Genomic DNA, 27575 nt, shown 5'->3' on the forward strand with positions numbered 1-27575 from the left:
AATGCAAACAGTGTGATGCTTTTACTTTGTCTTTATGACAGGCTGCTTGAGACCAATTAGCCGCTCTCCTAGTCGCAACACCCTAGCTCCCCCCCCCCCCGCCCCCCCCCCATGGTCGCCATGGTAACGAGAGTCATACTATGCCTTGGCTTTACAGTACAGAGGGGCCGGCTGCGCTGACGCCCATTTGCATGAGATAGAAGCACCCGCCAAAATTGATTGGTTTCAACTTGTGTTACAAGTTTTGACCAAACAATGTCGAAAGACATTTCATTAAGATATCTGGGAATGTATCAAACAAGGTGTGTCAGAACAGTTGCAGGACTTATGTCAACCAAATAAGCGCTTCCTAGTCTAAAACAGCACTGTTAAAAAAAAAAAAATTAAAAAAAGGATTAAAATGCATATTACAAGGAATAAAATGTACCCTTATTGTATGTTTATGAGTTTAAAAGGTGTTTAAGAGTACAGGAAGTGCTTATAAGTGTATGGTAGCGGTTAATAGGAGTTTGGGGAGGCTCGTACACTTTCAAATACATATAAACAAATTACATTTTTAAAATTTGTATTTTTCTCCTTTTATGTTTCACCTTAAATTAGTGATTGATTTCAATTTATAATTGTATAACAGCATGAGATGCAGTGAGTTTTTTTATTCACAGTTTAGTATTAAGACTGGCTAACTCTTCTTACTTGCGCTAAACAGTCATACGTTAAAATGAGACATTATAATACTATTGTTTTTACGATGGTGACAGTTTTGACTCTTGAACAAATTATTCTAAATATAATTTCGATGGATTTTTTTGTTTTGAAATCCAAATCCAAAGATCCACCAGCATCACAGACTGGATTGTATTACACTTTGTTTGTTCAATGAATGCCGCGTAATAGAACGGAGCTTTATTACCTGACGCAGTGTCCGACAGTCAACAAAACAATCCTTCACGGTGGCATCTTATCAAATTTGCTAGAAAATCCGGCACGCGCATTATCTCAGAACATGCCTCGTGCAATGCGCCATTAGTTCTCCAGATGAGCGAGCATGACTTCATACCTTGATTGGGAGCTAATGCGAAGTGTCCTCAGAACCAATCTATTATGAATGGCCCGAGCCGACATCACAAGCGGGGGCACCCCGACAGTTTACGTATTCCCTTCGGCCAACTTGTCACACTGTGTCTTGTCCATGTTGTGTATGTAACAGAGTTCTTTGTCTGACAAAGTGGGGTTCCAATGAGGTCTTAGATGCCACGATTGTCAAATTCACATGACGTGTGTGCGTATAAAAGTGTGTAGGGCTATCAAAGGTTTGCTTTCATTCGTGCAAGTCTGACCGAACGTGACTAGACGTAATTTGTCAACTAAAATGTTTTCATTTCCCCCAAATTTCTGGGTTAATTCCTCTGTCAAAGCAAAAACTCTGACATGCCAACCAAAGCGGTTAAAATCAATAGACATTCTTTTTGAGTGCTCTGCCAACCGCAGGCTACAACCAATCTTTTAGGAATAATTATTGTTCTGAATCAACTCAACAATTTATTTAAGAGCTTGTAAAAGGATATCCAAAATAAAATTGCAGCGGTAGCTTGCGTCAAAAGGTAAAAACCTTAAAGTTTCCTTTTCAACACAAAACCAGTGAAAGTATATTACGTTTTCGTTTGTTGTTCTACAGTACTGATAACAACAATCCACAAGATTTTAAATGGATAGACAAGGGTGTCTCATAAAACCTACAACAAAGGTGGAACAATTTAGAAAATGAAAGAAATATTTGGGAAAACTAGATTTCAAAAGTCGCATGAAAACTGGAATTGTGTTGCACCTTTTGGGTTCCGCCAAATGACCCAAGATTTGTGGCATTCCTAAGGTCAAAGGACTGAAAGTTACCATACAGGTTTCTTACAAGCAATCCGAAAACAGCAATTTGAGTGGCTTAAGATAGCTGGGGTCATAGGTTATCAGCTCTTTAGAGGTTTACAGATTTTACTCGCTGCGTAACGGCTAGTTACATTGTAAATCTGAAACGCTATTTATTTAGCCTCTGCTTTGTCCAAGCAGATAAATACAAGGGTGTCACAAATAAAGGACACAACGTTTGAAGGCTGCTATCATACAGAGCATGTTGACAGCTCAGGCGTTTTTTTATTTTAGCAGGTTAACTGGGCCACATGTAAAATGGGTCAAGTGGAACTGCAACAACTATAGCGACATATATTTTTTTCCCCCCCTCCAAAAAGATGGGAGCCATAAAAGCTCTCAGGAGAGACACAAATGGACTTGAACGTCAAAAAGCAAACAGACGTCAATAACAAGGCAGGAAGGTGTAAAAATATACACAGCTAACACACAGCAAAAAAGAGATTTATGTATGTAGGGCGCTGAAAAAGAGACACAGCCGACGCCTGGTGCTGTCAGGCTCGTTTGGGTGTTGCGTCATTCACCGTGGCGGCGCGCGGCGAGGCCAAATATGGCAGAGGGCTCTATTTCGCGCCGCTCGCGCGCCGTGATCCCTTGTCACGCAAACAGATGTTGGAATTGCTGGATGTTTGTAAACAAGTTGAAAATATTCCCCCCTCTTAATTTGATCCTCAATGCATGCTGACAGCTAATTCCATTCAGGCGGCGTTCAGATCACGTGTCACATGTCAGCGCAAATAGGTGAAGTCAGTTGACTAGCAAGACACTAATAAGTCTGTGTCGCATCTTGCCGGGGCGTAATATTATCGCCTGGCTCTGACCCAATCTCACCTTTTAGCTGTACAGCCAGTACGCCGAGCGGTGATAAAAGTCCACGTGTGAACGTAGAGTGTGCGAGGCAAGAGCCGGCAGCGCTTTCGCGAGGTAACAGGAACACTTGGAAGGGATACTGAGACAAAGCTCACTGTGCGTCCTAAATTGCTGAACGGCTCCAGGGCTGACATTCAAAACACAACATTACCAAACAAAACAAACAAACAAACAAACAAACAAACACACACACACACACACACACTAAATGCAGAAAAGCCAAGCAGGTGGCGCAGAGCGAAACCTGAAATTCAAGTTCCTGGCGACGGCGACTGACCCAAATTTCCTGGCCCCTTCCTCTCCTTAACGTGTTTGTGCAAGCCCGGGCCCCGGGGGTGACATATCCCTTACACAGGGATTGCAAGTGCATTTACATGCAAGCATGCTTAATGAGAGATCAACAGCAGCAAAGCGCCTTGAATATAAAGCTTTCTTGTAAAAATAATGAGCGAGCGATTGATCCATACTCAAACAAGCCGGTTTGCTGAGCTAATACCAAAGGCAGATTACAGCCCCTGCCAAAAGTGCCCTGGCGTGCGACGCCTTTCGCTTCCAGGGTCCCCAAATTTGTCATCACATTAGCACATGGTCAAGGAGTACATCCGAGCACTAATCTGCTTTCCTGCACAATTACCGTCGTCTTCTTGAAGAAGGCTGTAGACTGACAGCCAGCAGGGGGTGGGGGGAATAAGAGGAAAATCCCTGAGTTTCACATAAAATGGATGGATTATTTACAGCCAATCCAATGTTCCTCCCTTTGCCCCTCACCTTCTAATTCTGCGCATTGGACTCTTGCTCTGCTTTTAGTGTGCATTGATAAAGAGGTTTCAGTGAACACTCACAGTCACTGTCAATGTCTTCCAGCTGAGAAGAGCAGATGATGGCCGACTGGCAACTTTTTCCTCTAGAAAACATTAGATCATTTCATTTTAAACTATGGGCAGAGAGGGAGAACAAAATAGCAGGAGGGATGGAGAAAGGAAGTGTTTTTTTTATGCGCAAAGAATAAGAAGAATTCAGTGCTGCTTCTTGCAAGGGGAAAAAGAAGAAGAAAAAAAAAACATTGATGACACCCAGTTCCATTCTTCCAGTCTCCCCTTTCTCTGCTCCTCGCCTCGCAGCACGGCGGGCTAAGCTGGGAGCTGTAATGTCATTAAATTGCAAATGCTTTTTTTTTTCATTTCCGACACACACTGTTTACTTATCTGGCAAAAACATATGTTGGAAGGAATCCGTTAAATTCTGCCCATTGCCTTGGGTGAAAGTGCAATAGAAACGGGCCCACTGAGCTCCTTCTGTCGTCTCCTTTTAGCACTTTGCGTTATCTACAAGGCTGCTTAGCAGCAAACTGGCGAGTTCAATGAAAAATGAAGATACAGAGCAAGATTGGGGAAGAACAGTGAGGGGGAAAAATGCTTGGAGAGAGGGTCATCCCATTCCTCTCCATCTGCATAAATGACTATTTTTAAGGCATCTGGGGCGTCTGTATATTTTTCTCACTCTGCCACACATTTAATTTCACGCCCCGTGTTCTGAATATGCTTAAATGCATATCTCTGATGCACCTTTAAGCCAGAGGAAAGAGGATGGGGCGGTGGCGGCGGGGAGGGTACGAAAGCAAAATTAAAGATAAAATGGTGTGATTTGCACTACAAGTCTATTACTTTATGGCATTTACATATAGTTTACCTCTGCAATTCCAAGATTTTTTTTTCACCCCCAACACACCACTTTCCTATCAGTATAGCTGGGCTTGTATAAATATGTATAAATCTTTGTTAAAACGGGGGGGGGGAATAGAAAGTTTCAAGGGTGCACTTTCTTGCCACAACTTCCTCCCATTGGTGCCGTGAGGCTGTCAGCAGACCTGCTGGGAGTGTTCTGCCCCAACAAAGACCCATGCGGCTTCAAGCACTTTGTGCACCGTGATCCCCCTGACAGAAACCCTGAGCGGTTGGGGAGGGCAACCTTTTTCCCTATCAGGCACCGTTTCAGCTTTGGATGCGCCTGTTGTACAATGGAGAAATATTTTAAGAACATTTTTAAAATGATGCTACGATTGAACAAATGTTCATTCGTATACATCCTTAGCATTTGTGGATTTTGGTGATACTCTGAGGTTCTGTGTGATTTTAGAATTGTGTAGCGCTCCGGATCAAATGATTCCCAATTGGCTGCCCACCCCTGCTGTAGAGGAAGTGCTTTATCGTACAAGAATATGTGTGTGTGTGTGTGTGTGTGTGTGTGTGTGTGTGTGTGTGTAGCCCTGTAGCATGGACACGTCATGCAGATAGACCTACAGAGTCCTGTGATGAAAAGCGTCTGCGAGTCTTCCGCCGCCGTGCTATCAGGTGCTACAGCGGCGAGGGCTTTCGAACCCCGCCCCTTTCAAGGATGAGGATTGGCCGGGAGGAGAGTGAAAAAGGACAGAGAGAGAGAGAGACTATTCAGGGCACGATTCCTTCCCCTCATTGTCTGCCCGCTTCGATTTGAATGCGCTTCGCTCAAAAGCGGACGAGGGAAGCGCTTCAGTCCGCCGCATTGTTGCCTTTCTCTCTGCGCTCTTTTCTATTTGCAATTAAATGCATTTCAAATGGAACAACTGTACAGAGAGCGTTGCAGATAAGGAGCGGTGGGGTGGTGGTGGTGGGGGGAGGGGGGGGGGGTTCCATTGCCTTTAACCTCGTTTGTAATGCCTTTGCAAATTTGGAGTGCTCTTATTGTGAAAAGTAGGCAATCAAAAACAGAAAATGCCGCACAGCTAAAAGCATTGCTTCAATGAAAATTAAATTGCTTTTAGAATTCTCTTTAAAAAAAAAAAAAAAAAAGACAATCTTAGTGTTTTGGTTCAAGGGCTTTATGTGCAACATTGTGCTCAGGCAGGGACATCACACACACACACACGCACACAGGTCCCAAGCATGGGATGAGATCAGTCAATTAGAATTAATGTCATCTGGTCATTTACAGCTAAACACCCTCCACATTGCATTGTGTTGGCTTTGTGTGCGCGGCGTCAACTGCAAAACCAATCTCATCCCGCAGACATGGCATTCTTTTTTTTTTTTTGAAGGATTTGAACGCTGTAAATAACTCCCAAGCCCTCTCTTACGAGGTTTACCCCTGCAGCACTTTGTAACTTATCAGGGCCTCCTTGTGCTTCCTCTAATGCCGGCATTATGCTCAAATGTAAATGGGTAAAGCTGCCAGAGAGGTGGGCGGGAATCACTGAAGAAAGACTCACTCAAAGGGTCTAGCCAATATTCTGATAGGGGCACAGAAAAATCAACAAGAAATACACAGTATGGTTTTATTTTTTTAAAAGACAACATACAGCGCTGTTCTGTTTTAATCTCTTTTGTTCTTTAGTGTTGCGCAATTTTTGATTGTCATTTTTATTCCAATAAGAACACATATGACAAGTGATGGGCATAATCAGTCAATTAATCTGGCGTTGTTTGTATGGAATTGATTTGTTTAATGATTGTGACTCGAAGCCATCGAGGCAAAAATGAGCGCACTACTCGGCTGCAACCAGCAGAGGCGCTGTTGATTCATTGTCAGCTAGTTTTTGACCTGAAGAAAAGCATTACTTTGAGACACTGGTAGAGAAACAAGACCTCAGACTATTCAGTCACTATGCTGATCCATGTTTTTGCTTTAAGTAGTATATATTTTTGAAAACGCTCAAACAATCGATTAATCTTGGTCTAGTCAAACAAAACAAAACAAATTTGACATTTTGACTCTTGAAATATGTGGGTAAACACATTTTCATTCGTATTTTGTGCCATCTAAAATTATTATAAAAGTATTCTTGTAATAACTATTGATTATTAGATAATTTTCTCCAAATTTGAAGCACCAAATTCAGTTTAATGCCCATCTGAGTTTTGTGAGGTGTAAAATTGTTGAAGCTAGAAATAAGATATTTAAATGGATGAAAGCACTTAAAACACTTGGTATTTTCTGCCATCTAAAATGAACAAAATATATATTTTTTAATTAAAAAAAAAAAAAAAAAAAAAAAAAGGATTGAATGAATTCCAAATTGATACTATTACCTCTGGCAAAGTTTAGATGTTGGCCTTAAAAATTTGACTTTTGCACTAACATATATGTATGGAAAAAAAACAAAATCCACCTGTATCAAAAATATATTGTAAATGTATCCTAAAGTATGTCAAGGACAATCAGTCAAATGTCCATCCTTACTTGCGACATAGTTCTGAGGGTGGGCACATCCAAAAACGACACTTACACCCGACTGAAGTAAACTTGAGTAATTCTAAGCGAATGAGGCCCAAGGCTCTGTTTTGTACTTGTAATTTCCATCTCTAATGGTACAAGAGACTGATTAGTAATTAGGACAGCCTCATTTAAATGCATGTAATTAGCATTATAGGTTTCTGTTCTACTGGTGAGCCGGGATAGCATCTTCACGTTGGATATTTAACGCATGTTGACCTCTAACGACAGCTCTTCACGTCCTTGAATTGGCTTCGTAGCATAATGACTTTATCGTGGGATCGCTCAAACAATTGACCTCAAGCGTGTTTCCCAGCATAACTATTAATCTTATTTTCCAGTGAATCATTTGAGAAGTGGCTCTCTCTCACACACACACACACACACACACACACACACACACACACACACACACACACACACACACACACAGGCTGCACGCGGAGGGATGTGTGGCCCCTAGATATTAATTTGGAGATGGATAGGAGTCTTAAAGAGGATTAAAACTCTATACAGGCTACTCATTTCACATGGCTGCCTACCACCCAGGCTACTGTGTTGCGCTCCCAGACGCCGCTCAGCACGGTGGACATTTTAAATGGTGACAGTTAAAAGTACAAAGATGTCCAATCTCAGACTATTTCATGGCATATTTGGCCCGAGCATCCTGGAGGAAATTCAAACTGTCGGGGCCGCCTGTCCCCACCAGTGGCCACCTGACACGGCAACACTGCCCTCCTCCTGTTGTCTGCTGGTACTGCACCGCCCTCCCTGCCCTCTTCCTGTCAAAACACCATTATTTTCCTTCACAGGTCCAGCCTGAATACAAAGCAACAACATTACAACAGTGACCACAACTAAAATTTGATTGGACTGTTATGTGGAATGGATTCAAATATAACAATGTTTCTTGTTGTCTGCAGCGGTGTACTGCAGCTAATATTTCGCCCCCATGCAGCATATGAATGACAATCATAAACATTTTTAACATACATGTGAAATGAATATCTCTATGACAGTGTCAAGCAAAATTGAGTATTACCTTTGTAAAGGCAGAATTGCTCATTTGCTTGTCTACAGAATGTACAATCGTCATAATCTCAACTGACTGAATATTTCTGAACACTTTACACTAGTCTTCATAGCAATATTTATAATAACGCAATGAGCAATTGCTAATGTTATTTTTACAATGTTGTTGCAAGACTTCTGTTGGATTTTTTACGTTAACTTTAGGAGAACTAAATTGTTTCATTGTCTAATCTGATTTAATTTCAATTTAATTAAGGCTAACTGGTAGCGTAAACTTTTGTTTGTTTTTTAACTGCCTACGTTTTAAGACCAATATTTTCACGCTTCCCATTTTGTCTCAAATTCCCTAAGTCACACCTTGTTTCTCCACAGCTCTTTGGCACCATCCTGTGTTTATAGAGAATAACCAAGTTGGTTATTACAATTATGCACAATTGCACATAAGTAAATACTTATTCTTTTATAGCAGAGGTTCTCATTTTGAATGTCTTGCTAAGCAATTAAAGTACCGCCGTATGCCATCACTGTTTAAAAAAACAACAACAACAAAAAAAGACTTTTTTTCTGCATCCAAAATGGAGCAACAAGAATTACACTCTCACATTTTAAGAGGCTATGGTTTATTTTTCAATAGAACGGTTATAATTCAATGTTTAGGAATGACAGTTTTGCCTATTTATTTCTTTAACCATAACACACACACAAATACGCTAAAGATGATCGCTTTAGGTTTAAGTTTCAATATTATGCAGCACATCTTCAAATACACATCCACTTATTGTCTTATATTTCACCTAAATGTATAATTCTAAACGCCGCCTAGCTTCCCTTTGATTCGATTTCAACCTGCGCACTGGATCCACACATTCAGGAGGCAAAACAATCCATCTGTCGCACGGTGAGCCGCAAAACTGTGACCAATCCAAATCATATCACAATCACGGTTCATTTTGCCACCGTTATAGTGTCTTTGCGCTTCCCAGACACTTGATATCATTCCGATATTCCAGTTGACTCCGTCCGGGCAGGAATTCGTCTAATCCCCACCAGTCCATTAAAACTCACGAGGCCTCTTGCGTAAAAGCATTCCCATGGTGCCATCATGTTATAGTATTACTACCTCTTGAGAAGATGATTAACTTCTTACTGTTGCCATTATTTGCTGTATTTGGTAAAACAAATGAAAATAATGGGAAACAAACAGGAGTGAAAAGGATATTTGTATCAAACTGTGATCACCTTTTCTTCACATTGGCTTGGTAATTATTGCAGTATTGTTGTAAAACAGATGCACATAAAAACAAATGACGACATCAACTGCAATGAAACGTGGGCGTAGGCGTCTTTTTGCTTTCGCATAAAAGCAATGAGCTGCCAACGTCCACACAGTTCTCTCGTGGTTTGCGGCGCGGTCCAAGTCTCGCTTTGACAACGAATTCCATACTCTGACTTAAAGCGTCAGCAGTCACAAGACGCACGGTTGGAATGCGCGAAGCGGGATTGCGGGTGAAAGAGACAACCCCGGGAGTCATGTGTCTTGAGTCACGGCCGAACTTTGATGCTTCTGTCGGTCGGAATGCGGTCACAAGTGCATTGGAAGGGATGCTCGAGAGAGCCTTGTGATATGCATACGCAAAACAGTGCAGCAAAGCTTTTAGGGCTCAATCATGCTTTGCAGCGTAGGGAAGTTTATTGTACTAATATGACATACATTTGGCTGGTGTTGAAAAACAAGCACACAAATAAAACATGCCTAACGCTGGATATGAAAGGACATTTCTCAAACAAATTGGGGCGCAATAACAAGTATGCAAATCAAATAACCTAGATATATCAGTTCCATGTAACACCTTTTTAATACTTTTTCAATATTAAAAAAAATGGCACTTAGTTTAAACTTTTTTTTTTTTTTTTTTTTAAATCTTTAACCTAATTATGAGACTGTAGATTCTCAGTCATCCAAGTCGAGGTAATCGGCAAAGGTTGAACGGACGCAACTGGACTTTCCTTTTGTGCTGAAGATGGTTCACCGAAAAATCCAAAAGGAGTGATGTCAGTAACTCATTTGAGTTACTCTAATAATCGTTGCAGCCTCAAACCTCCCCATATGTTTAGAGGTGGCTTCTTTTACGCCTCTTTCAAACCAGCAGTCCTTCTTGTCAAAGATTTGGACATTGCTTTCCCTCAAAGAAAGGTCACTTCTTTATGAGATGCAAATGATCTGCTGACTCTGGACTCGAAGAAGTTGCTCGCCGAAGTTGTGCCGTGCGCTTGTGTAATGGCTGCTTGGTCTCTCCCGTGTAGAGGTCTTTGCATTCCTCTCTCGGCTGCACAGCAAAAAACAACATTGCCGAGTTTGCGCCTCAGGACTTTGTCCTTGGGGCGAATCAGCTTTTGTCTGAGGGTGTTAGTGGGTTTGAAATCCACTGGTATGTTATGTTTGGAGAAAATCCTTCAGAGTTTGAGATTAATGGTCATTACAACTGATTTATATACACATACGAAAGAGGCCTGGTTTGTATTTGGTGTTAAGAATTGACCTGCAGTGTGAACGTAGCCCATGTGCCACTGCATACTTGTTGGCCTGTTCAATGTGACATGAATCTCAGTTTTGCACTTGGTCTACGGTCAACCCGGCGTGATCTCATCTAAAGCAATGAAAACATGGTTCAATTAGGCCTGGGCTGCTCAGTACAGTACAGTACAGTACAGTACAGTTGAAAAAAGTTATTTACCCAAACAATTCAAAATAATATACAGTACTACTACTACTACTAATAATAATAATAACAGCTGTAACCGTGGCATTATTGTTCATGGTTATCATGTCACAATCTGATACTGCCCTATCCCTAATTACAATAAATTGTGTTTTTATATATTTAATATAATTTCTTGCTTAAGGTTTTTCTACAAGGTTGTTGTCCTTTACTTGTCTAGATATCACGACAGAACAAAGCCTATTTATTTCAAACATATTGATTATTTCATTGACGAAATATCGGTATCGCTGGCAAAATACTGCAATAATTAAGTATTGCAATTGACTCTAAGAATCCCAGCCCTAGCTCCAAACACGATAGGAAGCTACACGTTAGTGTTCCATTGTCATTTTGGATCACATGAATTGCACCATTTGCCCCTTTTGGAAAACAAAGTGAAAGATTCACTGAAAAGTCTCTCCTGCCCCTAAGATATAATGGTTTTTTTTTTAGCTATGAAATGACAACAGTTGCTAATGTGATGATCCTGTTGTTTTATGCAGAAGAAAACGTATGGATGGATGGATGTTGTTTTGTGCACTTATGCTAACCCAATTATTGTGATATTTTGCAAGATAAAACCGTAATCTGCTTCAACTATTCAGAGAACCTAATGAATATAGTCTTGATGAAGTGAATTAAAGTCTTATGCCTAATGGCCCCTTCAGGCAAACATGTTTCTCGGTTCATGTCTCAGTCCAGCTTCTCAGATTGGCTGTCAGGTGATAGTCACAAGACCAACTAGCCTAATCCCACCCAGCTCTACTAAAGCCACAACACAAAATAGCGCCATCCTTAATGTGCATGAAACCAACTGGAACAGATGATTTGACTTTAAGTGCCATTTCCACCAACTTTTTCTGCATCTAATTTAAAGATACACACACAGGAAAGGAGATTCCACACTTGTGCAAGGGGAACTAAATTATCCGTTCATCAACAAGCTGATTTTTCACCACTGACCGGAATAAACAAGCAGGTGGAAAATGACGAGCATATTACTTTTCAGCCTTTTTTGCTTATTTCTGCGACCTGGTGAGGCTCAGTTCCCCCGAGCGTGTTGCACCGTGGAGGGGATCTTGTCCAAGCAGTGCTGCCCTGCCCTGGGCTCCGATCCTGCCAACATATGCGGCACTTTGACGGGGAGAGGAAACTGCACCGCTGTCCGGGTCGACACCAAACCCTGGGGAGGACCCTACATGCTCATGAACGTTGACGACCGGGAGAGGTGGCCCACCAAATTCTTCAACCAGACGTGCAGGTGTAGTGGTGAGTCACGTACAGTTACGCAACTATTCGATTAAGCAAATCTGACCAGAATCGCGAGTAACTACCTTCATCTGCGTTTTAGGTAACTTTGCGGGTTACGACTGTGGGCAGTGCAAATTTGGTTGGACCGGCCCAAACTGCGACCAGAGAAAAGTTCCCATCATTCGAAAGGACATCCACACGCTGAGCTCGACAGAGCTCCAGGAGTTCCTGGACACCCTGCAACTGGCTAAAACCACCATCCACCCAGATTACATGATCGCCATGCAGCACTGGCTGGGCCTCCTGGGACCAAACGGAACCGAGCCCCAGTTTGCCAACATCTCCATCTACGACTTCTTTGTGTGGCAACACTACTACTCTGTCCGAGATACTCTACTTGGTAAATAGTCGTAGTCCTTCTAATCGGAACGCTTAAATTTAAGAACACTAATAACAAGAATAGTTATGCAATGATTATCAGATGATTAGCTATTCAGCTCAGGATAATCCACAAAAATTGGAATAAAAAGGTAACTATACTTCTTGGTTTGTGAAGCTCCAATAACATTTCCATTATCTTAATGACAGGTTTTAAATGTATTATGTATAGATTGCAGCAAATAACTGAGCATAATTTAGTCATTAGTATTAAACTGTTCTTAGCCCATGGTCATAATATAGTTGTTTAGGTTCTGAGCACAGAAATGTAGGCGCTGCAGTCAGTGTTCAAATCTTGAATTACATTTGATCACTATCCGTTCTTAGAAGAAAGTTTTTTTCCCCTCAATTCCAAACGTGTAATTTTAAAAACTAATTTCCTAATAGGTCCTGGTCGCCCGTTCAAAGCCATTGATTTCTCACACAAAGGACCCGCGTTCATCACCTGGCATAGGTACCACCTCCTCAGCTTGGAAAGAGACCTTCAGGTATGCACGAAATTTCAGTTTTTCTCAAAAAACGTGACTGGAGAATCTAGTCAAATCAAATTGGGTATAATTCTCAACATACTGATGAGAAGAGATTTTTGTGAAAGAATGAACATTTTTATAAATACACTTGTGTATATTATTTGCTATGGGGGCCTATCTAAGTAAGAAACAAATACATGCCACCTCTACAAACATACTAATAATCCCAATAAATGTCTGTTTCCCATAGAGGCTGACTGGCAATGAGAACTTTGCGATCCCTTACTGGAACTTCGCCACCGGGCAAAATGATTGTGATGTGTGCACAGACGCTCTGCTGGGAGGCCAAAACCCAGACAACCCCTCCCTCATCAGTAACCAGTCCAGATTCTCCAACTGGGGGGTGGTGTGTAACAGGTCTGCACGAAAGCATTGAGGAAGGGGGGGTAGTGAATGCGCCATGATTGCCACGAATCACAAAGTATTGTGCTCCTCATTCTAGTTTGGATGACTACAATCGCCTGGTGACTCTTTGCAATGGCACCAATGAGGGTTTGATTCAGAGAGGCGTGATGAGAGGAGCTAACATGACTTTGCCCACCATGAGTGATGTTCGCAGCTGTCTTGGTATCCGAGACTTTGACAGCCCTCCGTACTTCACCAACTCTTCCTTCAGTTTTAGGTAGACCATGAGACCATATTCAACCATCTATGACTACACTGCACACTGTTACCCGATGTTTTACCACACAGAAACGCCCTGGAAGGGTATGATAAACCCGACGGAGAACTGAGGTGAAACTGTCAATAATCTTCACAACCTGGTCCACGCTTTGCTTAACGGAACCAGCTCGTTACCTCACTCCGCGGCCAATGACCCCATCTTCCTGGTAGGAGTCAAATTTTACAGATTGCAACCAAAAGTCCAACTCTAGGGGATGTTGCATTCTGGCTACTTGCCTTTCAGGTTCTCCACGCATTCACAGATGCCATCTTTGATGAGTGGATGAGGAGGTTTGTCCCATCCAATGCCAGCTTCCCAGATGAAATGGCCCCCATCGGTCATAACCGGGACTACAACATGGTTCCGTTCTTTCCTCCAATCACAAATGAGGAGCTCTATATTACATCAGAGCAACTTGGGTATTCCTATGCCATTGCCTTTGAAGGTAAGACAGTGATCAATGCTGGAATTTACATGTTTTTTTTTAATTTAATCTCGGTTATGAGACGAAATATTCACATTGTATTTCTTCTGAATTTGAACAGCAGGGATCTGAGTGGCAGCGGTTCTAAAGTTTCATTTTAAAGATGCGTTTTTGTTTAAAAACTAATTTGCCCAATAAGAAACAAACCAAACTTACTGTCACCGACATAGAATATTTACTAACTGGTCAGGCAATGTTTTTATATATCAAACTAAAAAAAAAAAAAAAAAAAAAAAATACGCACTGAGCAGCTAGGACAAACGTGTACCATTTTTTACGATATTGCTATTTTACACGAGTTACATCACAAGAAGCAAAAACAAGACAATTTAGATGCCTAAAGTAACCTAAAGTATCACGGGATATGCTGCCGTAATGGATAAATGCATAAAAGTTTGACCGCCATGTTAATGTAATCAGCGCATGCCGTAGTACACCAGTGTCAAACTTAAGGCCCGCAGAACAGATCAAGCCCGCCCTGTCACTTTATGTGGCTCACAAATGCTTGCCACAATGATTACTTGATTTCTGCTCATAACTAACCATAAAAATGATTGAAAGCAAATGCAAGGGGAATTATGTAAAAATTATGACAATTACAAGGGTTCACACACACAAAATATATTAAGGGGACAAGAAGTGTAACTGCGTCGCACTATAGTCACACACCTGATCACTAATGAATCAGTGCAGCTCAGCTTCTGACTAGCAAATGTCATGGCTAACCCTATATGATACAGAAAAAATATTGTAAAAAATAGATGGAACAAAGGAAAAAGTGCCATTGTTAGAGTTTTTGGGGCATAATGATCTGTTTTGTTACTGTTGCACTTATCACCACCCTTCATTTCCCAAAAAGAAGCCATAATTGGTGAAACTGCATTTTCTTTAAAAAATAATAATAATTCATTAATAATAATACATACATTTTAAAAAGATTGTAGCAAATAACATTTGCAAATAGCATTTAAGAAATGTTATTTGAACTTGCTTACATAAAATACAAGCAGTTTGTTGCGCATTTACTTCCCGTACTGTACCAAAAGGTTATGGTACCAATCCATGAACTTAAAACAAGCTACATGCTACGCTTGCTTTGTTTTTTTTATATTTTTATTTTGTTTTACCCTTCAGGCCACGAGGCACCGTGATGACGTCACACCTTATGCGTAATATAAAACACTTCCTACCGTGTACAAATGTTTGATATGTTTCCCAGGAACAACCACGGACAGTTATATCCACTGGTTCAGTCGAAGAGGTGAAAGAATATCCGTAGTGTTAGACAATCTCCTCCGAAGGCTCGCTTACGTTCGTGGACATAGATATGAAGACGCCAGCGTGCTGTAGCAGCCCGACTAACCAACGTGCCTACGTGGCGGCCATGTTGGAGAGGTCGTTCTATGTTCTCAAACAAGTAAAGGGGCGAAACTGTTGAAAGAATTCGAGATTTAATTGGAAAATCGTGTTTCAGTGTTAAATTGTATTTGTGTACCCTACCTCTTCGAGATAGTGCTTTTCTATGACCAGCTTGTCGTCGTCTTCTACGGGTCACCAACGTGAACCGGAAGTTGATACCTGCTTGTTTATCATTTATTTATTTATTTGATTGCTTGTTTATTCATTCAGTAAATCATTCATTCATTCATTTATGAAAAAATATTTTGCTGGAACGTTTTCATTCGTAATGTCAGACATTTGGTTATTCACATAAACTGTCCACTGTTTTAAACCACTAGCTATGGGATTTATGCGACACTTTATTAGGTACACTTGCACTACTTGGATCCAATAGAAAAGCTGTTGTAAAAGTGACTTGTATACACACACACATACAGTTATATAATCTAATAAAATTTTTAGCTGTAGTTTTCACTGCTTGGTTATATGAGGTTATTATAGTCAGTGTCTGACTGCGAGGGAAATAATATTAGACACACCATGCTATAGTGCATTGCACTTCTCCAGCTTCGATGAAACGCTTTTCAAACGAAATGTGCTGTATACGTCATTAAATGTCAATCCATTTTCACTTGTCCTCATTAGTATAGCTGGTGAGCTGGAGTTTCTCCAAGCTGAATGGGTGAGAGGCAGAGTACAACCTGGACTGGTTGACAGCCAATCACAGGGCAGAGGTCACAGATTTGAACCCCTGACCTCAGAACTGTCAGGCAAACATACTAACCACCAACTACTGCGATTGGCTGGTGACCAGTCTAGGGTGTACCCCGTCTCTCACCCATAGTTAGAAAATGGAAGGATGGAGAAACAAACAGAATTTCTGCATTAGATTTCCATTGACATATGTCTTGTCCTCGTCTTTCCCTTCTTCCAGATGCAGAAGGATCGTCCGTGTTTGTGCTGGGATCCACCCTTGGGGGAGTCTTCATCGGGCTCTTGGCACTCCTCCTTATCTTTGTGCTCTACCTTCGCCAGCGTAGAAACACGGGCTTTGAACCCCTGATAAAAGCAGGACTTCACACATAGGAAGTACACAGAGGAAGCTTAGAACCTTATCAGGTTGCAGGGACACAGAGAAATGAAACCTACTGTGTTATCAAGGCCTGCATGAAACAAAAGGAAAATATTAATCGTGTCGCTCAGGGGTGGGGAACCTTCAGCCTGTGGGCTGTCTATAAGTCCTGCAAGGGCACTTGATCCAGCCTAAAATATTAGACAAAATTGGAACTCTTCTGAAGACCCCAAACACTGACCAAAATGAAAACATCACAGCCCCTCATAGGAACAAGGTTCCCAAACCCTGTTGCAGATCAATGTTTGCCAAACTTTATTGCCATCTGTTGGAAGAACATTTGTTCTGCTTGTCAACATACATCATTGGCATTGATAGATGAACAGTGATAATAGTGAGAATTTCCTGTGGAACATTAGAGTGGTTGGGGAATCACTTGTAGATGAATGACATGCCGAAACAATGAAAATTATGAAATAATTAAGCCCTTTAACATGCTTTTAGTAAAATGTAACAAAAAAAACCCCACTAAATTTATTTCAACTATTTGGAAAGAAATGTTGTCTTATAGCACTCCAGAGTCACCACAAATAAGAACCTATTGTATTGTTTTTAACAAATATTTATTTTTAAGAACAGTACAAAAAAAAAAAAAAAAAAAAAAAAAACACTGACTGCAATCCCCTTTAGTTGCATTGTAAGGCATATTTTCTCATCTGCTTGAAATCGAATTCAAACAGAGTTCATTTGAATGTAAATTCATACAACAACAATGTACTGATGAAAAATAAAAATATTGACTGAAGCATTTCCACCGCTGGATATATATCCCCCCCCCCCCCCCACAACATTTTATTGCAAAAATATTACCATTAAAGGTTTGATGATACAAAACATAAGAGCACTATTCATTATAAATTTTGGAATTACAGACTGTACAAGTCCTTGCTGATATGTTATGAAATGAATAACACAAGCTCTCGGAGAAGGCGCACACAGGCTGCTTTTGGTTGGCCGGGACCCCCGACCCCCTCAGCAATACGCTCTACTGACGAGATAGATGCATTCAGGCCTGTCCGCTCTCCACTCTCCACGGATTCTCATTTCACAGGTGACTGTGGTCGCCTTCCAGCCCGCCTGCGCTGCACACACACCAACGTTCAGGCTTCACAGAACACGTTCAGGGGTGGCTTTTCTTTGCATTTTGACGCACACTCTCCTTAATAAATCCCTCACATTCTGCATTATTGTGCAAGGGCTGCTATAGAAATGGCACACTTTGAGATGCATAAAGTACTTTTTGTTATTTTCCGGGGGCATTTTCGTGACTTTTACTTCTAGAGCCATATATGCTGCAGTATTTTTATTATTATTATTATTTTTTTTACCAAATCCATGTTTTCTTGTGCAGCACAAACACATATTTCCTATTTATGAGCCTGTTTTTACAGTCAGTATGATACAGTGGTATAGCATGAGTGTGGATGATATTTGTATGTGCACTGCGCTGGTCGCCAGTGTACAGCACATACAAACAACCAGCTTAATTGGTAGGTTGTGTTATTGAGTTCAACCAATAAGATTTTCCTGGCCTTCAAAATTCTTCTTTTCATAAAGAGATACATGCATTTTAATGAGTGATCAAATAGTTTTCAGCATTCAGTCTTTTATGCACAGAATGCTTGCTTGTACTTTCAATGGATAGACACTAACAAGATTTAGCCTTGTGAACAAATACAAAATGGCAACGGAGGCACGTCTGTGCAGATGGTTTACTCTCCAGACTGCTTAATTAAAACCAACACAATATGAACGTATTTTGCTGAAAGTTAATTAATCGGTTGCAAGGCAAATGAAAGCATACAATATCAGCTTTTTTCCCTTTTAAATGAGTATACGGCTTGAGGACGGACTATTAATACATAATTGAAATCATTGTAAGAATATGATAGATTCATTTAAAAAAAAAAGACCATTCAATTCATTCAAATGAAAAAAAAAATCCAATATTAGTACTGATCTTTTTATGGCAATTTAAGTTACAAGTTAAACTCTATGTCACATCTTCCATTAAATCCTTTGAATCAGATTAAAATGTTACATTGAACATAACTGTACCACTTTGAGTCCTCAATAAGCATATTTTAAAGGAATTTACGAACTTACACACACACACACACACACACGCTCATTTTTTTTTCATCAACACAAAATGTCAAAACAATCAAAGTGCGTGCTATATTCTTCCACATGGTGACAGACATTACTGCCTGACATATGTGCAAAGAGTTTTTTTTCTTTTTTCTTGAATAAAAATAGTTTTAATCTCTCCAGCAGAGTTTGTAGGGTCGGCATCAGGGTCGGACAGAGGAACGATGTCGTGAAGTATCAAGTCAGTGGATGTGCACTCTTTGGGAAGGTGGGAAAATCGATGTGTGACTCAGTTGACTGCTTCAGCCTGAATAGTGTCTGGCAACGCTCGCCGCAAGCTACTTTCACCTGCATTATCTCCAATGTATTTGGAGCAGCAAAGCCGAGAGGGCCAAAGCGGCCAAGAGGCCCGCGTGGGGCGCGTGGGATGAAGGAGCGCCGTCCACCGGACCCCTGCGGTCGGCCTCCACAACCGGGGCTTCGGGAGCGGCCCCATCTGCCTCTGTGGGGCAGGCCTCTGTGCAGCCGCTTCCACTGCCTGAACCGCTGCCCTCGTCGCCTACATTGGTTAAATTAAACACAAGGGGATTCAGAATGAATACTGGTGATTTGAAGAACAAAACAGTACACTATATAATCAAGAAAAAAAAAATTGCATGCAAAAAAATGTCTACTATTATGCGCAGATGGTTCTTGATTTTTGAGTCTGGACAGTTTTTTTTCAGTTTTTGTCCCTTTGCTGTTGGCTTGATAGAACTCTTGTCTGGCATATCGATATGATTGTAATGAACAAAGGACTTCTTGTACGTCAAGTCCACGTGTTGGGTTGTTTGACAACAAAATGAACCAAGTTAAGCTGTAGACTGTGAAACTAGCCACGAGCTCGCTTGCTGCCACGCAGTGTCACGGAACGGATTGAGTTTGAACTTCGAGGTAGCACTGTATTGTCTCACTTCCTGTAGATGTACTGGCCGTTCTCAGCTTGCAACGGGCCCGACACACGACCTTTAAAGGTTATGAAAGACTTGCAATGACCGGCTTAAGAATTTTCATCAAACTATTTACTGTAATCATGGTTTTACTACCGCCTTAACGTAGGTTAGTGATGGACTACAGCGCGTTCAGACTTACATACGAAAGCAAGTTTATGTCGTTGGCTTAGGAATGGAACTAAGACAAAACCGAGGACCTGAGGACTATACTTGTCTCTCTATCCAGGGGTTAGACTCCTTCAGCCCTTATTTTGTCATTTGGTCAAGTGCAATGTGACCCCCCCACTAAGAAAAAACGGAATATGAGAAATTCTGTTCATCTAAGTTGCTAGGTTTTATAATGACTCACAGTAAATTCAGGTTGTCTTCATGAGCTCAGGTTATAATTTATGTGCATGAATATGCATTACCTTTGATAACTTAATAAAACAAACAAACAAACAAACAAACAATTTGTTTTCATAAAACCAAGACCGAGTTTGCCTGTTCTTCCCAGGCTTGCGTGGTTTTTATCAAGCTATTCCAGCGTGCTCCTACATTCCAATAACATGTATGTTCGGTTAATTAAAGACTATAAATTGTCTACAGCTGTAAATGTGTTGGCAAAACGTCAAGGGCGTACCCTGCCTCTCGTCCAAAGTCAGCCCGAATAGGTTGCAGCTCACCCTGAGCGATAAAAATGGATGGATGGATGCAGAGATGAGCTGCTGGCTTCAACCTTAACATTCTTAAATCAATACTTGCAATTACACTACGAGCGCTATTAGTCCCTCATCAGCACGTAATTTTAAAGTTGGCCACATCCCATCGCCACGAGCAATGTAGGAAAGAAAACTCACCAGCTAATAACAAAAACTGCCCATAGGCCACCTACGTATACTGTAAAATAGGAGCAGCGTTAATGACCTGAGAAAGGAAAAAGCGCAATCCATAACTCACTTGAGTCCTGAAAGTAGATATCGTTGCCGTTGTAGGCGTTCTTCAGCTTGTTGGTCATCACTCGGAGAGCCATGATCTGCTGACGGATGAGCGTGTCTGGACGGGTGATGTCCACGTTGACCTCGGGGTTGTTGACCTGGTTGGTCAGTCCGTCCATTACCACTTCTGGGAAATACCTTTTTGGGAGGATAAAACAAACCGAGCATGCATTTTTACAAAAGCAAACCACATTTTCCAGTAGTCATTTGACGTGTAGACAAGACGTTGTACTCTCTAACACACAAAGACATCTTGTGAAAGCTGAACTAGAAAGAGGAGCGCATTATCTTGTGATGAGTCAACCTCACGAGTCGCCTCTGAGTGTAAAGATAAACCATTGTAAGATAACACAACATTCCGTCCAATCAGTAATAAAAAAATAACGTTCCGAACATCAGACACACAGCTGCTGCCTCTTTGATGAACCAGCAGTGTGTGATATATATTTATTTGTTTTTGCGATTCATTCCACATATTGCTTGTCAGAACACCATTTGTTCCCCTCCGGAAGAGCACCCAGGTCAGTCGGGATAATAAATACAAATGACAGCTTTGATGGCACCAGTAATTTGCTTAGAAATTGAGGGTGAATGCTATGAGATGACTGATGAAAATGTTCATTTATCACAATAACATGACATGATCACCGTTTTACATATTACAGATACAATACATGCATTGAAATCGCTGTTGCATTTTCGAAGACAACAAATATAAACCATGCCACCTAACGCGCTTTTCGCTCGTACGAGAATAAACTTGGAGACATCCACCCATTTTCTGAGCCGCTTCTCATCACTAGGGTCGCGGCTGTCATCGGGCAGCTGTCACACCCTGAACTGGTTGCCAGCCAATCGCAGGGCACATACATACAAACAACCATTCGCACGCACAGTCACACCGACAGGCAATTTCGAGTCTTCAATTCATGCATGTTTTTGCGATGTGGGAGGAAACCGGAGTGCCCGGAGAAAACCCAACGTAGGTACGGGGAGAACATGCAAACTCCACACAGGCGGGCCGGGAATTGAACCCGGGTCCTCAGCACTGTGAGGCTGACGCTCTAACCAGTCGCCCACCGTGCCGCCTACTTGGAGACATGACCTGCGTAATCAAGTCACTGGCAGAGAAACTTGGCGTGAGAACACTTCGCTCACACGGCCATTTTCAGAATAGGCAGATAGCAAAAGACTTGATGAGCGGGCAGAGACTTCAATTAATATTTGTTTACAACCAATACAATTTCCACAAAATGTAACTTTAAAAAGTAACTATTTATACCTCTGAAATGAAAAACTACAATCGAATTTTGACTTCATTCAGGGTAAATGTTTTGAGGTTTAGGCCTCAAAAGCTCCAAGTGTGATATCTCTTACTTCCCAGCAGTGCTGAATGCAGCACTTATGGCGAAACTACAGACAGCGTAGCCCATGGGGACACCTTTTACCTTCCCTTGGTGTGTCCATTCCAACATTGGTCATCAGAGGCGTTCCCAGCAGCCAGTCTGGTGTCCATGCACATCTCCTCAGGGAGACCGGACCAAAATCTCTTGGACTGCTTCAGTTTCTCTTTTATGTCAACAACCTGAGCAGAGGAGAGAGAGAGAGAGAGAGAGAGAGAGAGAGAGAGAGAGAAGAGAAAGAGAAAAGAAAGGCCATGAAATAAAGCGTTTAGTGTTGCCAAAGACAGTTCTGGGGTTATTACGCAGCGTCATGTGCCCCTTTGGTGTCGTGAATGAGCTTGTACAATAATACAAAAGTTTGAACTGCATTTTTGTTCATCGTTAACCTTTAAAGCTTGGTGTTTTACCTTCCAACTTTTTCAGATAAAGGACAAAGTAGTCCATTTAAAAAAAAAAGACCCACGGACCAAAAAAGTGAAGAAAAAAAAAAAATCACAATTTTGGTAGAGAAAAGAACAAATCCATTTATCAAGAACGATTAAGTAGACGCAATTGATTTGCTTTCGTGGGCTACACACACACACACACACACACAAAATCGATGCGTTGAGTTTGGCACGTGGAGTCAAGATTTTTGCTTTTGTCTGACAAGGGCCAAAATCAGGCCAGCGAGTGGGTTGGGCTAGGTCAACCACTCAATGTATGAGACCAGGATGGGTGGCAGAAATGACCCCCCCCCCCCCTAAAAAAACAACAACATTCTTACAGCTCTGACTTTATTATGGGCTTTCTTACATGAGTGTGTCCAACTCCAAACTTTCATCAAGCACACAAAAATGTGACATATTTTGCAGGGACTGAGGAGAACGTCTGATAAAAGCAGGCTGCCCCGTTATTATTTTTTGGGGGGAGGGTGGGGGTTCCTTGGGTTGCAGGTTGGCTAATGTGAAATTGCAGTGAACCTGAGCAGAACATGAAAGGTGCTGTGCTGAGCGCGCCACGCCGCTGTGGGCCTCCACGGTGCTTTTGATGTGTTAATCCTGTCACACTGATGCCAAGGCACAGCGGCTCTGATGCTGCCCAGAGGGTCACCGCAGTCTGCTGCCACAGACTGACGATCAGGCGATGTTGGACTAAAAAACCTTTGCGCGTTCAAGATTAGTTTAACGTCACTTGACATCTGCAGGGCCTGTGAAAAGTTACATTTTACTGATGCAAATATGCAGAAATATGTGAACTCCACCTCGACTCAGGATGTGTTTTGCTCATTGTTGCTTCATTTGGATGATTGAGCCTCTGTGTAGCAGCATAAACACTCTAAATACTTAATGGGAATACATTACTGTATTCTCTTTTAATCTTCTGTTGGAAGTAAGTACTCTGGAAGCTTTTAATGAAGTCACACAAACTATATGCAATAATAATGGCTCGAACAGGCACTGCAAAGGCCCCTCTTGAAATTGCTTTGTTTCTTTGTCGTTATTCTTTTATGCCCCTGATTTTTCTTTTGAACATTCCGAGCCCGAAGCCATTTTCACACGAACGACTGCACCTCAACGCACCCGGCTGTCAAACTCCTGAAGTTTGCAGATGACACCACTGTCATCGGCCTCATGAAAGACGGTGACGAGTCTGCATATCGACAGGAAGCGGAGCGGCTGGAGCTGCGGTGCGGCCGACACAACCTGGAGCTGAACACGCTCAAGACTGTAGAGATGATTGTGGACTTCAGTAGGCATCCATCGCCACTGCTGCCCCTCACGCTGTCCAGCTGCCTTCTGTCAACCGTCGAGACCTTCAAGTTCCTGGGAATTACAGTCTCTCAGGACCTGAAGTGGGCGACCGACATCAACTCTGTCCTCAAAAAGGCCCAGCAGAGGATGTACTTCCTGCGGCTTCTGAGAAAGCACGGCCTGCCACCGGAGCTGCTGAGACAGTTCTACACAGCGGTCATCGAATCAGTCCTGTGTTCTTCCATCACAGTCTGGTTTGGTGCACTGCATCCACTCCTTGAAGTCTCGACGCACTTTGCACAATGTTCCTTCAAACTGCTCTAAGTGCTAGAGGAGTCTGCATCTTTTTGCACAATTATCAAAACAAACAAATAAATAAACAAATAAAACAATGGTACCGGCATTACCAGACAACTAGTAACCCTTTATTGCTCAGTGACTGTTTTTCCTCAATGTCTTTATGTCTCAAAAGTGTTCTCTGTCAATTGACTGTCTGTTGTCGTACTAGAGCGGCTCTAACTACCGGAGACAAATTCCTTGCGTGTTTTTTGGACATTCTTGGCAAATAAAGATGATTCTGATTCTGATTTATAAGACATTTGATAGACATGACTATCATGAGTAGACCATGAAAAAAGGCTCACGGAACCATGCAGTGAAAAGACACGGGAAGTACTGTAGGCCAATTTGGCTTGAAGCATCCACTTTAGGATCATTTTGGCCATTACAGAGGTACTTCAAAAAATTCTCCGATTCTCCGACGAAATTTAAACCAGCTATACTAGACAGAGGATCAATCATCTTTGTCTGCGGGTTTGAGCGTGACATTCTTGCAAACGTCAATCTCTCAAGTCAGTTGCACTTAGGAACATGGAATTTAAAAGGCAAAAAAAAAGTCTCAGCAACCCACAACCACATTTGCAATTTTGTCAGCGAAGTTTGATGACTCGCCATAAAACCCTAACCCTAACTAACCCTAAACCCTAACCCTCTAATTACTGAGTTCCACATTTCTTTGTGTTATTGTCATTTTAAATGATTAAAGATTCAGATCAGATTCAAATTACAGATTTATTCACAACATGAGTCTAAGAAATGTGAGGCAGATGTGTTGACCATGATTAAGGTTATTTGTTATTATTATTATTATTATTATTATCATTATCATTATCATTATTAGTGGCAGTGGCAGTAGTATCATTAGTAGTAATAGATTCAATGTTTGGTGGCTGGGTAAAAAAAAATAAAGAGAGAAAAAAACCCCCATTTTTTATTATTTTATTTCATTATTTCACCATTTTAATTTTACTTCCTGCACTCTGATAAATCCAATTTCTTACTTTTCTCAATTTATTCCGAGTCAGATTAAGTGGCAAATAAATCAGGCGCTGAGGGAAAACGCTTATCCATTGGATGATTAATGTAGGACATTTATATGGGAGGAAAAACATTTTCACAGAACAATAAAGCTGCTTCTAGGAAAGGTCAGCCTCCTTCCCGCTTTAGTGCACATTGCCCATAAATAAATAATAACAAGTGCGACGAGACCTACTGACTGCAACTACCAGCAATGTCCACTAGATGACACTGCGTCCTAGAGGAAGCCAGAGCTAAAAGGAACGTGCAGAAGCATATCTGCCTCACAGTCTGGGTTCTGGGTTCAAATCTAATCTGCGGCCCTCTCATGTGGTTGACCCGTTTTGACTGTGTGCGCCTTGGTTTTCTCCCTTTTCTTTTCCATTTCCTCCTACTTTCCAAAAACGTGCATGTTAGCTTAATTCAATCCCTTAAAATGTGAGTGTGAATGCGTGTTTGTTTTTATTTGCCCTTATTGGCTGGCGACGAGTCCAGCGGGGATCAATTTCAGCTCACCCGCAACCATAACGAGGACCAGTGTTGGCGTTTGTAACCCTCAAACACCAAAAACAACAACAGGGTTGGGCACAGACTCCAAGGGGTTCAATCATAATTGCTTGTATGATCCATCAGCATTGTTCAAAGGGAGTGATTGACAGCAGTTATGCTTTAATCCAAAGAGCACATGAAATAATTCAAGCTCCCACTACGCCTTTGGGGTAAGAAAGAAAAAGTGCAGCACGAAGCGTCAACGACTCTATTGTGTCTTGTGATCTCCTCTCTCTTTGCTCTTCGTCTCAGCAGCCCTTCGTCCTAAGTGAAGGCGAAGGTTCCTGCAGCTTCACGGCCTGTGATCTTCCACCAAAAAGCCTCTTATTCTAAGAAGTATCTCTCTGGCTCTTATGTAACTGGAGTCTCAAAAAGTGGGGCATGGGTGTGATGCATCGCTAATAAAGCTACCCTGTTCTTTCTGTGCAGCTTCCTCCTTCAAACTATAGGAGACAAGATGTTTACAAAACCACAATCCGAAGATTAATTCAGCAGTAAACACAATTAAAAAGTGGCTTGTAAAGTATTACAGCTGAGGCTGCTTAGCCTGTCACGAATTTAAACTGTCTTCCCCTTCAACACAACTTCGATTGGACGTACAGAAGAATATTTATTTACATATTGTGTGACACATGGGGAAGTGTTTGCAGAGAATAATTAATGACAGGGAGAAAAAAAACAGCACGGGCCAATGAGATAATTGTGTTTGCTTTCTCAGAGTGGGCGTGTTGTGTGTCTTTCTTCCAATATTTGTCCTCTGTTGTGTTTGTGTACACACGCATAGACACACGTGCACGGGTCACGAGTCAATGTGGATCTCTGCATGCGAGCTGGCAGCTACCTTCCAGTTCAAGAGCTTGGACCTCCACTGATTGGCAGCTTTCCTGGGCCTTTTTCACCCACCTGACTTTCAATTAAAAGTGCAACCAGAGTACTCTACGCGCACTAAAGTACTGAGAAGCACCTTGGAATCAATTTATCATCATCACAGTCTGTGCATTCAACTTTGAAGGAACAATTTGGGGGCCCAAAGGCCTTTTCTTGTTCTACCATGTGCTCAAAGTAAGGTTTGTCAAAGCATGCTCGGATGAGTTTGGAGGGGGAGATTTTGACAGCCAACAGTTCCAACACAGTGATTGCGCGTGGGTTGCCGGCACCTGAGGTAAGTACATGTGCTATGTGTTATTTGTACACCTGCAGCAACATTGATCAGTCCGGAATTGACCACCATACTTTATATTTTCGGCAGTGCAGAAGTCACAATATGCATCAAGGCTCTTGTTGGAACTGTACTGTAGTAGAAGACTGTTCAACTTTTGAAATGTTGCACCGTCCATACCGTGGTACCTTGATGCTTGAATGTTCCAAAGGTTGTACAATGTGGAGATGGACCAATCTTTTCCCGAAAAATATGCTTCAAAGTAATCTGTAACTGTAATCAGCGGTGGTGTCAGAACATCAAACATGCCTCCGTGGACTTCATTTCAACCAGCAATCAAAAATAATCAAAGGGTTAACTGTGCATGAGTGTGCTGCCTCTTCATTTTGCTTTTTGCAACACGTGGATGAAGGATGTAATGGAAGAATAGCCACTGGAAGTTAGCATGTAAGCGGACTCACATTCTAAGCAGAAAAGACTGTGCTGTCCAAGTATTTGCAGTAGTCAGTGTTTCAATGTCGTGATAGTCAGATATAATTGCCAGTTGTCATGTGGATGGCTGAGCACAAGTGTTGCTTCTATA

General features: G+C 41.7%; 2 protein-coding genes across 2 annotated transcripts in view; one reads left to right on the forward strand and one right to left on the reverse strand.

Moving 5' to 3' along the window:
- The first annotated feature begins 11629 nt into the window (after window positions 1-11629).
- On the forward strand, window positions 11630-17411 carry dct (dopachrome tautomerase). Its single transcript, XM_061692534.1, is given in 10 exon segments — window positions 11630-12101; window positions 12184-12483; window positions 12909-13009; window positions 13242-13408; window positions 13494-13673; window positions 13745-13784; window positions 13786-13881; window positions 13959-14160; window positions 16535-16671; window positions 16673-17411. Coding segments are annotated over 10 exon segments (1542 nt in total). The 5' UTR covers window positions 11630-11818; the 3' UTR covers window positions 16709-17411.
- The window catches only part of gpc6b (glypican 6b), a 94166-nt gene continuing 83567 nt past the window's right edge, over window positions 16977-27575 (reverse strand). Inside the window, 3 exon segments of the mRNA XM_061692545.1 lie at window positions 16977-19382; window positions 20755-20930; window positions 22241-22377. Of these exon segments, the coding sequence (XP_061548529.1) occupies window positions 19177-19382; window positions 20755-20930; window positions 22241-22377 (519 nt within the window). The 3' untranslated portion in view covers window positions 16977-19176.

The sequence above is a fragment of the Phycodurus eques genome, chromosome 12 (genome assembly GCF_024500275.1).
Source record: "Phycodurus eques isolate BA_2022a chromosome 12, UOR_Pequ_1.1, whole genome shotgun sequence".
Taxonomy (NCBI): Eukaryota; Metazoa; Chordata; class Actinopteri; order Syngnathiformes; family Syngnathidae; genus Phycodurus; species Phycodurus eques.